This window comes from Manis pentadactyla, chromosome 3 (genome assembly GCF_030020395.1).
Source record: "Manis pentadactyla isolate mManPen7 chromosome 3, mManPen7.hap1, whole genome shotgun sequence".
Taxonomy (NCBI): Eukaryota; Metazoa; Chordata; class Mammalia; order Pholidota; family Manidae; genus Manis; species Manis pentadactyla.
Window position 1 is genome coordinate 160459138 of NC_080021.1, and position 14895 is coordinate 160474032.

At 35.4% G+C, this 14895-nt stretch overlaps 1 protein-coding gene across 7 annotated transcripts in view; it reads left to right on the plus strand.

Annotated features, from left to right (window-relative positions):
• UHRF2 (ubiquitin like with PHD and ring finger domains 2) overlaps positions 1 to 14895 on the plus strand; it is a 97620-nt gene that overhangs the window by 35576 nt on the left and 47149 nt on the right. For all 7 annotated transcript variants that reach the window (XM_036878863.2, XM_036878860.2, XM_036878859.2 and 4 more), the window contains exons 5-6: positions 9631 to 9740; positions 12280 to 12466. In XM_036878863.2, the coding sequence (XP_036734758.1) occupies positions 9631 to 9740; positions 12280 to 12466 (297 nt within the window). The remainder of the gene's footprint in view (positions 1 to 9630; positions 9741 to 12279; positions 12467 to 14895) is intronic.

Here is a 14895-nt window from a genome sequence, read left to right on the forward strand (position 1 = left end):
ATAATATTTTGGGTAGGATATTTTTTTTTGTATTTGTGTTAATGAGCAAAATATGCATGTTAGTTTTCTGCTGGTCTTCACAGGTTATGCTGGTTTTATAAAATAATTGAGTGGAATATTTGTTTTCTATCTTATGGTGGAGTATTGTGTTCTCTCCTTGAATGTTTGTTAGAACTCCTCAGTAAAGTCCTCTGGGGCTGAGTTTTCTTTGTGGGAAGGTTTTCTATAATTTAATCCATTTCTGTAATGATCATAGGACTATTGAGGTTTTCTATTTCTTGAAATAGTATTTCTGAGAACTTACTGATTTTAATTTTCTTGCCCTAAGTTTATTTGGTAGCCTCATTTTTTAATGTATACAGTCTTAGTTGTAATGTTCTCTTTTTTATTCCTGAATTTAGTTTATGACTTTTTAATCAATCTCACCAGAGGTTTGTCAGTTTTATTTGACTTTTGCAAAGAACTAACCTTCAGCTTCTATTGTATTGAAGGTGCAAAGGAAGAAACAAATAGAGGACATGATTTTTAATCTGCTTTGGAGATTTGATAAGGGAACTTGGAGTTAAAAGTTCATGCTTGTTTCTAATTTTAATTTGTGACTACCAAAAAGTGAATATGCTTAAACTGTCTAATTCTAGTTATCAAACTCTAGTTTGTCATTTTCTGTGTCTATTTTAGGTTTTCTAAATTTTTCTAGGTGTTTTTATTTTTCTGTTTCTATTTTAGGTTTGAAGAAAATTCAAAACATAAGTTTAGGGTTTAAATCCATTTTTCAAGATACTTTTTATACTTACTGTTATACTGCATATTGTATTTAATACCACATGAAATTATACTAGTTTTAATATCCATAAGTAGAATTTCAATTCTATAACAAGAAAATTATTTATCTGCCTTACTGAAACTGTGATGTACTTGGTTTATTTTCAGTGTCATTTTTATAGAGTTTTATTTATTTACTAAATTTAATCCATACTTGTTTGTCATGAAATCTATTTAGTGATGTTCTTACCACTGAATACATATACCATTCTTAATAGAATACGAGTTTGGTTTGTATATTGAGTTATAAATCAAAGCATAGTGTATTCCAACCATATTGGCTTCATTGTGGTGCTTAATCATATAAACATGCTCCTATTTCAGGATCTTTGCACTTGCTGGTCTGTGCCATACAGGTATACATTTGGCTTGCCCGTCTCTTGTTCAGTTCTTTGTTCAAACATCCCTTCAAAAGAGGCCTTTCTTAATCACTGTTTGTGAGATCATGTATATATATATATATACATATACCATCTGTCAATTCCTTGTATTCTCCCTTGCTCTGACTTATTTTTCTTTATAGTGTTGATTATCACCTGACATTTGTCTCTCTCACCCTACTTGTATTACTTTCCTTATTGTTGCTGCAACAAATTACCATAAACTTAGTGGCTCAAACAATAAAACTCATTATTTTATAGTTTTGTAGGTCAGAAGTCTTGTATGGGTTTTTCTGGGTTTAAATCAAAATGTCACTAAGGATGTGTTCCTTTTTGAAGACTCAAAGAAAATCTGTTTCCTTGCCTTTTTCAGATTTTAGAGGCCTCCCAGTTCCTTGGCCCATGGCCCATTCTTTTCTTTTTTTTATTATTATTATTTTTATTAAGGTATGATTGATATACACTCTTATGAAGGTTTCACATGAAAAAACAATGTGGTTACTACATTTACCCATATTATCAAGTCCCCACCCATACCCCAATGCAGTCACTGTCCATCACTGCAGCAAGTTGCCAGAGATCCACTATGTCCCTTCTCTGTGATACACTGTTCTCCCCGTGATCCCCCACACCATGTGTACTAAACATAATATCCGTCAGTCCCCTTTTCCCTCCCTCCCCACCCGCCCTCCCACATTCCTCCCCTTTGGTAACCACTAGTTCATTCTTGGGGTCTGTGAGTATGCTGCCATCTTGTTCCTTCAGTTTTGCTTCATTGTTATACTCCACAAATGAGGGAAATCATTTGGCATTTGTCTTTCCTCCACCTGGCTTATTTCGCTGAGCATAATGTCCTCCAGCTCCATCCATGTTGTTGCAAATGGTAGGATTTGTTTCTTTCTTATGGCCGAATAGTATTCCATTGTATATATGTACCACATCTTCTTTATCCATTCATCTACAGATGGACACTTAGGTTGCTTCCATATCTTGGCTATTGTAAAAAGTGCTGCGATAAACATAGGGGTGCATATGTCTTTTTGAATCTGAGAAGTTGTATTCTTTGGGTAAATTCCAAGGAGTGGGATTCCTGGGTCAAATGGTGTTTCTATTTTTAGTTTTTTGAGGAACCTCCATATTGCTTTCCACAATGGTTGAAGTAGCTTACATTCCCACCAGCAGTGTAGGAGGGTTCCCCTTTCTCCGCATCCTTGCCAGCATTTGTTGTTCTTAGTCTTTTTGATGGTGGCCATCCTTACTGGTGTGAGGTGATATCTCATTGTGGTTTTAATTTGCATTTCCCTGATGATTAGTGATGTGGAGCATCTTTTCATGTGTCTGTTGGCCATCTGAATTTCTTCTTTGGAGAACTGTGTCTTCATATCCTCTGCCCATTTGTTAATTGGGTTATTTGCTTTTTGGGTATTGAGGCGTGTATGCTCTTAATATATTTTGGATGTTATCCCCTTGTCACATATGTCATATACAAATATATTCCCCCATACTGTAGGATGCCTTTTTGTTTTGTTGTTGATGTCCTTTGTTGTACAAAAACTTTTTAGTTTGATGTAGTCCCATGAGTTCATTTTTGCTTTTATTCCCCTTTCTCGAGGAGATGGGTTCAGGAAGAAGTTGTTCATGCTTATATTCAGGAGATGCTTGCCTATGTTGTCTTCTAAGAGTTTTATGGTTTTATGACTTACATTCAAGTCTTTAATCCATTTCGAGTTTACTTTTGTGTGTGGGGTTAAACAATAATCCAGTTTAATTTTCTTGCATGTAGCTGTCCAGTTTTGCCAACACCAGCTGTTGAAGAGGCTGTCATTTCCCCATTGGATGTCCATGGCTCCTTTATCATATATTAATTGACCATATATGGTTGGGTTTATATCAGGGCTCTCTAGTCTGTTCCATTGGTCTATGGGTCTGTTCTGTGCCAGTACCAAATTGTCTTGATTACTGTGCCATGGCCCATTTTTCAGAGTCAACAACGTTGCATCCCTCACTTATCTCTTCCACTTTTAAAGCTCCCTGTGATTACATTGGGCCTATCTGGATAATTTTCCCACCTCATGGCCATTAACTTAATCATGTCTGCAGAGTCCCTTCTGCCGTATAAGGCAACACATTCACAGGTTCCTGGTCTTAGGGCATGGACATGTTTGGGGCCCATTTTTCTGCCTATCATAGCACTGGAATGTTAATACCTTGACTTTTTGCTCTTTTGTGCCAGGCCCTGTTCTAGGCACTAGTTACAGTGGGTATTCAATAAATACAGTATTTCATATAATCTGAGATTACCCGTTTTTTTCATATTAACATCTCTGAAATTAAAATGTGTCTTAAAATTGCTATTGGACTAACTGAAGTTGAGTTCTTTTAGATATTTGAGTTTGCTTCTGCTAAGAACCTGGATTGCCACCTAACTTGAAGCACTAAAACTTAGGGATTTTAGACCACACAGATAGTGTGAATTCGTATCTGAAGGTTCTTAGACTGTCCATTGCAGGGTGTATCTTCTTTGTAGTGCATAAAGTGCTACATTTTACAATTGCTGGTTTATTAGTGTCAATGAGATAAGGTATTTATTTTTGAAGAAATGAAATGACAGTGTATTTACATGCTTTCTTTGTAATCTGTGGCTTCATCACTCTGGAAAGGGAAACTCTGTAGAAGGCCGTTGGCTTTTGTGTTGCTTTTTGCCCTGGGAACTCTGTTAATTGTGGATACAGTTCAAATCTAGTTGAGAGTAATTGGGGGCAGGATGGGGACAGAATCAGAGCTTTTGGCAGATACTTGGGGTGCCTCAAGCATAAGGCCCGTTTTCCTCTCAGGACTTTTGCCAAATGCTGGGCTTCTGCTAGGCAGGAGGCTAAAAACTTAAGTAAAAAGCAGAGTGGAATTTTTACCAGTCTAAGAAGACAAACATAGATTTTAGGATCACTGGCAGAGTTGGTCCCACAGAGTATCTTAGTGGACAATTGTGGATGGCTAAAGACAGACAAGTAGACTAAATCTTATCAAAGCTGTAAACTAGCCTCATCATAGTTGCCCATCAAAATATTAAGCCACCACAGAATCTGCAAAGCAGAAGGTATGTTGGACCTTCGTTAAGGTAAGATAACATCTGAAGCCTTTAATTTTCTATGTGTACTTCCACTACGGAGCCAAAAAGGCTTTGCTACCAAAAGACAGGGCCACATAATCAACCAGAAGATGAAAAACTAACAATAGAAATGGATCCATGGGTGATCTTGAAAATTCAAGTTATCAGACAAGGATATTAATTATGATTAATATGCTAAAACATGAAAAGAATTTCAACTGAGAATTAGAATCTATAAGACAATCATGAAGAGTCTAGAACTAAAATACATAGTATCTGAAACTAAGACCTCATTAGATTGGTTTAATAGCAGGTAAGACATAGCAGAAGATAGGATTAGTAAACTCAAAGCCAAGTCAATGAAAAATATACAAACTGAAACATGGAAAAAATAATGAAAAACAACACAGAAAAGACTACTAGACATGTGGGACTTCATAAAAAGGTATGTATTACATCTATTTGTAGTTCCCAAAAAGGAAAGTGTAGGGTGAAAGCAATATATGAAATATAATAGCTAGAATTTTCTGAAACTATCTGATAAAAGATAGCAGCTCAGGTTGAAGAAGTTCTGTGAACCCTAAGCAAGGTAAATATAAAGAAAACACACTGGCATATTGGAATAAGGCTGCTGAAAATTAAAGAAAAAAACAATTGGAAGATGACTGACTTTTCACTGGAAACAGTGTAAGCTAGAAGACAGTAGATTGGCATGTGAAAAACTGATTTAAAAAATTCTTGACTTAGTAATAGATTCCTAATGAAAGTATCCTATAAAAAAAAATAAAGTCAGAATAATATTAGCCCATCAAACCTGGGAGAATTTAATACCAACAGATCTGCATTAAAAGAAATACTAAAGGGGGGTTCTTTAAACAGAAGGTAGGTAATCTCCAATAGAAATACAGAAATACAGTAACAGAGGGAGGACAACTATTTGAGTAAGTGTAACTAAACTGTTTGAAGCAATAATAGTGAAGTTTAAAATATGTATAGAATAAAATTATGACAACCATGTAAAAAAAAATAGGGGTTGGTAAATGTAGGTGTGATACTGATACGATCAAGAAAGTGGTGAAAGTAAAGTTTAAAGTAGATTGATTTGTCAGATTTGCATGGCACATTCTCTTTAAAACTACTAAAAATTAATAAGAGATTGGCAAATTAATAGAGTAAAAATGAAATAATAAAATGATCCAAAAGAAGGCAATCAAGATAAAAGAAAAAAGGTAGGTAAAATTTAAAAACCTATAGTAAAATGGTAGAAACAAACCCAAATGTACCAATCATTATATTAACTACATGTGAACTAAATATTGTAGTTTTCTAAAAAAATGAAGAGACTGAATTAAAAACAACACCCAGATGCTGCTTAAAGAAAGACTCTTTAAACCTGAAGTCACAGAATTTGAAAATATATTGATGGATGGGATTCTAGCAGGATGACAACAGCACAGATTTTTAATCTCTGTAGATGTCCTTATAAGAACATACAGAGCAACTAAAATATCTAATCCAAAAACTAATGGGCAACATCTACAACCTTCAGGGTAATGTGGTATCCCCTACAAATAACAGAATAGCTGGTGGGATAAACAACTGAAAGCTACAAGACGTGTGGTATCAGTGGGTGTGCAAGAGAAAAGAGAAGTTAACTACAGGATATATGATGGATCCAAGAATTGCAAAATAATAAATTAGCTCAGAAAGCTATTTTGAGATAACAGCTATGGTGGCCATCTTTCAAAACTGATCTCCAGTGATTGCCCGCCAGTAAACAGAACCTCGTGTAGTTCCCTCCCACATTTTCTAGGGTTGCTCTGTGTGACCAACAGAATATGGCAGAAGAGATGGTATACCACTTCTGAGGTTCAGTTGTAAAAACACTGAAGCTTCCACTATGGACTCTTGAGAGCATTTCCTCTGAGGAAAGCCTGCTCCCATGTTGTGAGGATTCAGACAGCCTGTTGGTCTTTCCCCATTTGAGCTTTTAGATGAGACTGCAACCCTGGTCAACAGATTGAGTGAAACATCCTGAAAAATCTTGAGCCAGAACTGTCCAGCTAAGCTGCTCCCAAATTCCTGATCCACAGAAATTGTGAGGTAATTTTTGTTTTAAGCTGCGAGTTTCAGGGTGATTTGTTATGTATAGTAGATAACAAATTTAGCAACTGAAGCTAGAAGAGGTATGGACCCCAGTTTGGTTGAGTACAAGCAGTTTGCAGTAAGGCCTGAAGGGGAATTAGAGTCATATGAACTCTCAAAATTAGGTAAAGCTAAAAAGCCCCATTTTGAGAAGAAACTACAGGGGCTGCAATTCAAATTTAGTAGGACAGGGATAATAAAAGAAAAAAGCATTAGTTAAGGAGAATAGAGCCAGGAGATTTAAGAAAGTAAGCTTCCATAGTGTCTTGGAAAAAAAAAAACTCTTTGAAGCATAGTTTATATAAGTGACATGTATATTTTAAGCGAATATTGGCAAGTGTATATACCCATGCCACCACTGTAATCCAGATCCAAAACATTTTCATCACTTTAAAAAGTTCCTCTGGGTTCCATTAAAGTCATTATCACTAACGTCAGCATCTGCTTTCTATCAGATGAGATTCTAGCCCCCATAGTTTTGAATACTTTTCCAAAAAGCAACAACAGAGTGAGCTCTTAGGAGCTCTATGGCTGTGCACTAGCCAAAGTAAGTGAAATTACACCCTCTACAGGTTTCAGGAAATTAATTTTATTAAAAACAAGCAAAAGAAAAGTGTTGATGTCAAAATCCACACAAAATTTGAAGAAAAAGAAAAAACCAGGATAGCACCCTTAAAAGGTGTAGCACCCTGAAAAGACATGCATGAGTCAAGAAAAGATGAGCCAAGGATTTAAAGTCTAGCCAAACTAGCCTTCAGTGTAAAGGCTGGCGACAAACTGTCGCTAACTTAATAGGACTAGGTTAGGTATTCTCATGAATGCTTTTTGGGGAATCTTCTAGAGAACTAGCTTCATACCATCAAGGAAGAGAATTTGACATAGTGACAAACATTAAAAATATTTCTACATTTAGAAGCAGGACTAAAGGAGATACAAAGGAGAAAGTATATAATGGTTATGTGGTCTGACATTGTAGATATAACTAATGCATGGGAAATATAGAAAAAATTTCAACTATTCTCAGTGATCATAATGACAACTGGTGATAATGTGAAATAAAGAAGTTGCATAGCATTGTAATTTAGGTATTTCTAGTGTCTTTGAGAACTAGAATTTTCTGCTGGAGGAAAAAGGAGAAGCATATATAATTGTTTTTTTAAAAAAGTAAATTTACCCTTTAGCCTGAATTTGAACAGAAAGTATTTGTATGAACTCATGAGGTATTTTGTGCATGTGTTAATGTGCGTGTTGGCATTTTGTAGCTCTGTCCCCTAAAAAAACCTAGAAACAGTGATCAATCCAGTTGCAGTAATTTTCTAGTGCCTAAACTGTGGTCTTCAAATAACGTTTCCACCTAAAGAAACCAGGCTTACTTGTAGATAGGACTCCAGGCTAGAGGCAGAAAATGTACAAGATGAACTTGGAACATCTTGTGTTAAGAATAACAAGGAGGCCCACAAAGACTAAATTATTGTCAGAAAGATTTGGGAGTCAACTGGAAGATCCCATGGGCCAAAGATAAGACAATTTGAGCATCAACATGGAAAATAACCTCAGTGGATTGAAACATATATATGTGAATTCCTAGTAATATAGAGGCTCACTGGTCATCTACATAGGATGTTAGAGAACTGTTTCTTTAAAAAAGACTTAATCTACATTTGTCACTGAGTCACCAAATAGTTGACAGGTCAAGTTTCTCTGGAATTCTAGTAAGTAAATGAGCAGGGAAAGATAGAACTTGAATATCAACATTTACCAATCCCCAGTGAATTAGTAAATCTAGGCATTGAGCATCTGTGGCTGCTGTTATCATAGGAAAAGACAACTGTACTATTCCTGATGGAGTAGACCTATAAATAGTTCCACCAAAAAATGAACGTGCATTTGATTAAATATTTCTTAATGCAAGGCCTGGCAATTTTGTTCTGTAATGAGCCAGATAGTAAGTAGTTTAACTTCGGTGGCCAGATGGTCTCTACTGTCACAACTACTCAACTCTGCTGTTGTAGCACAAAACCAGCTATTGAGAATATATAAGCAAGTAGGTGTAGCTATATTCCAGTAAAACTTCCTTCACAAAAACAGGCAGTGAACCAAGGTTTTTAAACCGCCACTCCAGATGCAACTATCAAGTTCCTAAAAATATACACAACAGAAAAACACTACACTTTGGGAATGCAAGTATCAAAGTCAAGATATAGGAATTTATTACAGAACGAATGATGGGAGTTCTTCAACAAATTGCAAAGAAGAAAGAGATCACAGGAATTTATAAATGAGAGTCTTTTAAAACAGGCAAAACTTTATACCTTATGCTTAGGGAGGCAGACAAGTGGTAAGACTGAAGAAAATTAAGGTAAACACAAGTCTTAGAAGTGAGTAAAAGAGGTTGTGATTGGGAGGGAGCATGTCAAGGGGTTCTGAAATAGTTTTGTCTACTGTCATGGTTGGGGAATACAAAGATGTGTATCTTATAATTGGCTAAAGTGTACATTTATCCAGTTTTCTGCATTTATGTATATTTGACATTAAATGTTTTAAATGAAAAGATGAAAGGATGGAAAAAATCACCAAGCAAATTCTAACCAAAAAATTAAATACTTTTGATACAGAATGTATTTCTAGAGATAGAGACATTTTGTAAGAAGATTTAAGAATCCTAAACTGTATGCATCCAGTAACATAAGCTTTAAACATATAAAGCAAGGGTTCACAGATTAAAAGGAAATAACAAATGCACAGTCACAGTAGGAAACTTAGAAGAAGCATATGCAGACAGGTATAAATAGCATCTACGAAAACTGTATTTGAAAGACTTCTTTTTAATGAGAGTTCTTTTTGCCTAGAAATTTACTATTTATTGGAAATATGTTTAAATCTTTGTTTAAATTAAATTTTAAGTTTATAAGATAGGTATCTTCTTGACATAATCTAAGTGAAGTCCCCCAAATTTTTTTCCTAACATTACACTAAAGTTACATTTAACTTTGAATATTGATAACTACTCACTATTCACCTTTGTTTTGTTGAAAACAATAACTCCAAGTGATTGGAATAGCTGTAATCCCAATTTATAAATAGACCAAGGTCAGTGAGCTTCCAAAATGGCTCAATTATTTGCATATGGTTTAGATTTTGCTAGCAGAAATTAACCTTTCTTTCTTTTTTAAACAGGGGTTCTGAAGGAAAATTAAATGACTGCCAGATAACATTTGTAAATGAAATCTTCAAGATTGAAAGACCTGGAGCCCATCCTCTTTCATTGGCAGATGGAAAGTTTTTAAGTACGGATTTTTCTTATGACTTCAGACAACATATATGTACATGATTGGCATTTTAACTGCCCAGGAAAAACTTTTGAGGAAGTATAAAACCAGACCATACAAACTTATTTTCAAGACAGTGGTTTTGATCTCCTTTGTTCTCATTTGTTTAATGGATTTCTCTCAAATGATAAAATTTGTTTACAAAGAAATATTTTCTCGTGATTTTATTGCGTTTTTTTTTTTTTTTTTGCAGTTTTCTCTTATTACAGACCCTGTCCATATAAAAAACCCATTTCAGCAATTTTAAGGCCATTCAGGATTCATCTTTAATAATGAGACTTATTTTTTATCCCCGTAGACCCTGAGAAGAATAATACTGGTTGAGCCTTGAATTTCTGGGAGGCAATAATTGAGTTTTATATAATCATTGGTCTATAAGAATGTAGTCCTACTTCTTCATTGTACACTTTTATTTGCTTAATATAATACAGCTAGCTGGTAACAAGTATGACTAGATTTTAGGTCTTTTCATTGATGGTTCAGTTATCTTTCAAAATAGGTTAGTGTCTTAATTTAAATCTTAAATTAAGGTAAACACAAGTCTTAGAAGTGAGTAAAAGAGGTTGTGATTGTGATCTTAATTCTGAATTTTTTTGTGAGGAGCAATCCATTGGCTTTATGGCACATGTCAATATCTAGGATATTCTGGAAAACAAATACTTAAGACTAAAAGGGTCCTGCCTAAACTCTTACCACAGTTGTGCAAGATTAGGACAAAACCTTTAACATACCAGTAAGTAGATTTTCATGTTAACATTGAATGGTCTTAAGCCGTTCTCTTTTTTTGAGGCTGCAGTGCTAATATACTTAGATTTGAATTAACTTTAAGTCATAGTTTGACTACTTGTATGGTTATATCCCAGAAATAAAGGTAACTTGATGTGTAAACCTGTTAAATGACTTAGTAGTTCTCAGTAAACCACAATGCAAAACCAAGGTTGATTAGATTTTTCTCGTGTCTGTTCTCTCCCACTCATGGTATATTATGTATCTGCATATATTTCTCTCTTGTGCCTAATGCTAATCATCTTTTAGCTACTCACCTTTGAACTTGTGTATAAGAAAACCATTTCATAGCCATAGCCAGACTGCCACTGATTAAATCAGTCTCCAAACCAAAATTCTTAACATGTCTTTCACATTTCACATCTCTTGTGTGTCCATTACTTACATGTCACAGCTACCTTAGCAGAAGTAAAACAAAATTGTAATCTTGCATTTGTTGACAAGAATGTAGGCAGTGATCAGTCAGAAAGTACTAATCAGCAGCCTTCTCCTTTGTTCTCATTTGTCAAGTACTGCTTCCCATTTCCTTTTTATTCTTAGATCAGCTCTGATGTGAATTTTCTCAATGTATACATTTGTCAGAATTCAGAGTATAAAACTATAAAATTCAAACAATACAGAACTCAGAAGAGATCATCACATTAGCAATATATGTCATTCTTCTAGACATGGTCCTATATAATTCATCTTTGTGTATTTATACAATTCGTTTCTTTTTAAGTCTCCAGTTTCCTTTTTGAATTTAATATACCTGTCCACCTCTGTATTATAGTTCTTGTAAATTTATTTTTCTTAAAATCTATCCAACTATTCCTCTTTTCGTTGGCATTTAAATTTAACTTTTGGGATTATGAACATTAAGACTTTTTGTGTACAGTTGTATATTTTTAAAATTATAAGGGAGTACTTTGACAAAAGGTGTTTGGATTTGGGTGGGAATGCAGGGGGGGGCAAACACAATGAATGGTACCTTTTACTTGCCAGAATTTTGAATGAATTTACAAGATTAGAAATGTCACTTCTGTTACTAAAAGAGTATATTGGGGGCATAGCATGTATGGGAACCAAAATGGGCTTGCTAATCCCTAACAGTCCTCCCCTTCCTATTGCTCACCCAAGGAAGGTTTGAATATGCAGAACAGATAGTACCTATGCTTAAAAGCTATATAATACTGTATATTAATTCAATACCAAAAAAATACATGGTACCTAACAGTTCCATTTATTTAATAGTTGGATTCAAATAACTTTGTTTGGCAGAATATTATATTTCCCTTAAAATTTGAAGATATGGTGCCCTGGTGAGTTAACTACATAGTCCCTGGGCATATTGGTACACATTTGGGGAACTGTGGGTCTAGGCAACAAGAATTTTTAAGTAAAAATTACACATAACTGTCATGGTTGCAGGCAATTATGCCTGCATATGCCTGGGCTCCATCCCTGAAATACTGACTCATAAGCCTAGAGTGAGGCTCAGGCATTTATTCTTTTTTTTTTAAGATGCTATAGAATCATTACTTGTCTTCTCTGTATATACTGTCTTCCCCATGTCAGGCATTTATTCTTTAAGTCCCATACTTGATAATTCCTTAAGGTTCCTTTCTCTTCATTAAAAAAGCTGTATGCTTATTTTCGTATGCTTTCCTTTATAGGTTTTATAGATATAAAAATGATACAACTGGGATTGCTGTAATTTTGTTCTTAATAGGGAAAAATGACCCTGAATGTGACTTTTGTGGTGGAGACCCAGATAAGAAATGCCATTCCTGCTCCTGTCGTGTATGTGGTGGAAAACAGGAACCCAACATGCAGCTTCTATGTGATGAATGTAACATGGCCTATCATATTTACTGCCTGAATCCACCTTTGGAGAAGGTCCCTGAAGAAGAATACTGGTATGATTATCAGGGTGTTTTTTTTTAACATGTTAAGAATTGAATGTGAAATGACATTTGAAACACCAGAGGTAGATTACGAAAGCTACATAGTGTGTATTAAAGTGCTTAAAATTTTATGACCAAGGTTATTTGGCATTAATAACCTTTATTTGATTATTACAACAGCTTCTGAGCTGGTCTCTAGCTCCATTTTTTAATTCCCTCTGGTCACTGCTCCAGTACTGAAGCCTGTTCTTTCAAAAATGCAAATCTAATTGTGTTACTCCTTTTTTAGAGGCTGTATGTTGCCCTTCAGGGCCCTGCACAATATTTTAAAGTTATTTTCCCAGCTGTATCTCTTACAGGTTTCCTTTTCCATTTCCCCAATACTGTACAATCTAGCCAGATTATCTTTCAGCTTCTTAAATCATGTTCTTTCTATCCTCTAGGCTTTTACACTTGACACATTTTCTTCCTGGAAACATTGTCGTCTTTGCTTAACTTCAGGTTTTCACTTAAGTATGACTTCATCTAGGAAGCTTTTGTGGATCCTACTATTTAGGTGCACCTATTATGTTCTGTAGTTCTTAATAGTTACTAAATACTTGCATATGCTAGATGCTAACAAAGTACTTTATGTGGATTATCGTACTTAATCCTATGAGTAGAACAGGCACCAAAGTTAAGTCTACTGATTAGTATTAGTTACAAAAGAAATAATTACAAAAACGTGGGGAAAATGTGCCCCAAATTATAATGAACTTTTAAATGTTCCATTAAGGAGTTTTTTCTTTTTAAACTATGGGTTGTGGTACTAGCATGGAGGGTTTAAGTTAGAGGGATGACATCCTCAGAAGCAGTAACATCACAGTTCGGTAGCTGGTATCATCATGAGCAACAGACTTGTTTTCTGTTCCTTTGGGCTCTCCCCACCTGTTGGGAAGGTTGCTAACTGTGTTAAAAAAAAACCTCTAGTAGGGGTGAGAAGAGAATGGAAGGAATATAATTTCTCCTTTCACCCCCTACGACTACCTTGCATGGTCACAGCCCGAATTTCACTATCACCAGAAAGTATATTTTTAAGTCTCATATTTTCCTTCTCTTTTGTTCTTGTGGATGATAAGTCCCACTTCTCTAAAATGTAAACCCTTCTACCTGCTGTCACAGTTCTGTATATTCTTTTGCCTTTTTAGGAACTTCAGTCCTGGAGTTATTTCTTCTCCCAAATTGCCTTACTGGATCATTCTCAGTAGTATCCTAGATTCTCTAGAGTTCACACACACACACACACACACACATGCGCACACCTGTCTCTTGATCCCATTTCTCCCACCTGCTGCCTATCCCATTTCTGTTCTCTTCATGACAAAGCTTCTGAAGAACTATCTCCACAGATTATTTCTATTTCCTATCCTCCCATTCATACCTCAGCACTCCAATCTGACTTTCCGTCCTACTACTACACTGTATCTGCTTATGTTAGACTCAGAAACATTCTGTGTTGCCAAACCCAATGGTCAGTTCTAAATCCTCTCCTTACTCATATTGCTCAGTTGCTCTCTTTTTATAGGTTCTATGTATGATACCATATGATCTAATTATCCTCGTACTTCACTGGCCTTTTCTTCTTAGTCTCTTGTTAGTTTTCTCTCATTTGCCAGATTTCAGACTTTCCCAAAGCACTATGTAAACTTGTTTTCTCTCTTGGCTGCTTGTTCCTTAGATGACCTTACCCAGTCATGAAACTTTAAATACAAAACTAATAGTTCTGAATTTGTATCTTCAGATCTAATTTCTCCCCTGAGTTTTATATTCCTACATTCAACTGCTTATTTGATTGGAATCACAAAATTAGTTGGGTGGAGATCTTGATATCCACAAACATGCTCACTAAAATACTTCTCTCCTAATCTTCAGCACATAAAATCATCATTGATTTGTTCAGGCCAAAAAGCTAAACTTCATCTTTGATTCCCTCTTTGCCCCCCTCACAAACTATAATAATATATGAGCAGATATTGTCACTTCTCCATAATCTTTCTGTCCCCTCATCCCTCAGTTCAAATCACCATCTCTTCCCTGGACTTTATATAAACGCCTAACTAGTTTCCTTGCCTTGACATTGCCCACCAGCTATCACTTACCCTTAGCAGATCACTGATTTTAAGTCCTTAATCGGGTTACTGTCCTGTTTAAAACTCCCTAATGTCTTTCTATTTCACTTAAAAGCTAGGCGCTTGCCATCTATAACCTGGCCCGTGCCTACTCATTTACTAAACTTCAGCTATACCCTTTATGTTCTTCAAAGCATACCATTTCTGCTTAGGCCTCAGGACCTTCATGCAGAATATTTCTTTGGAATGCCTTCCCTGGCTTCTTACTACTGCATATTGATCATAAACATTTTCCCCCAGCCCCAAATTAGTGGCTTGCATGTAGGAAGTTCT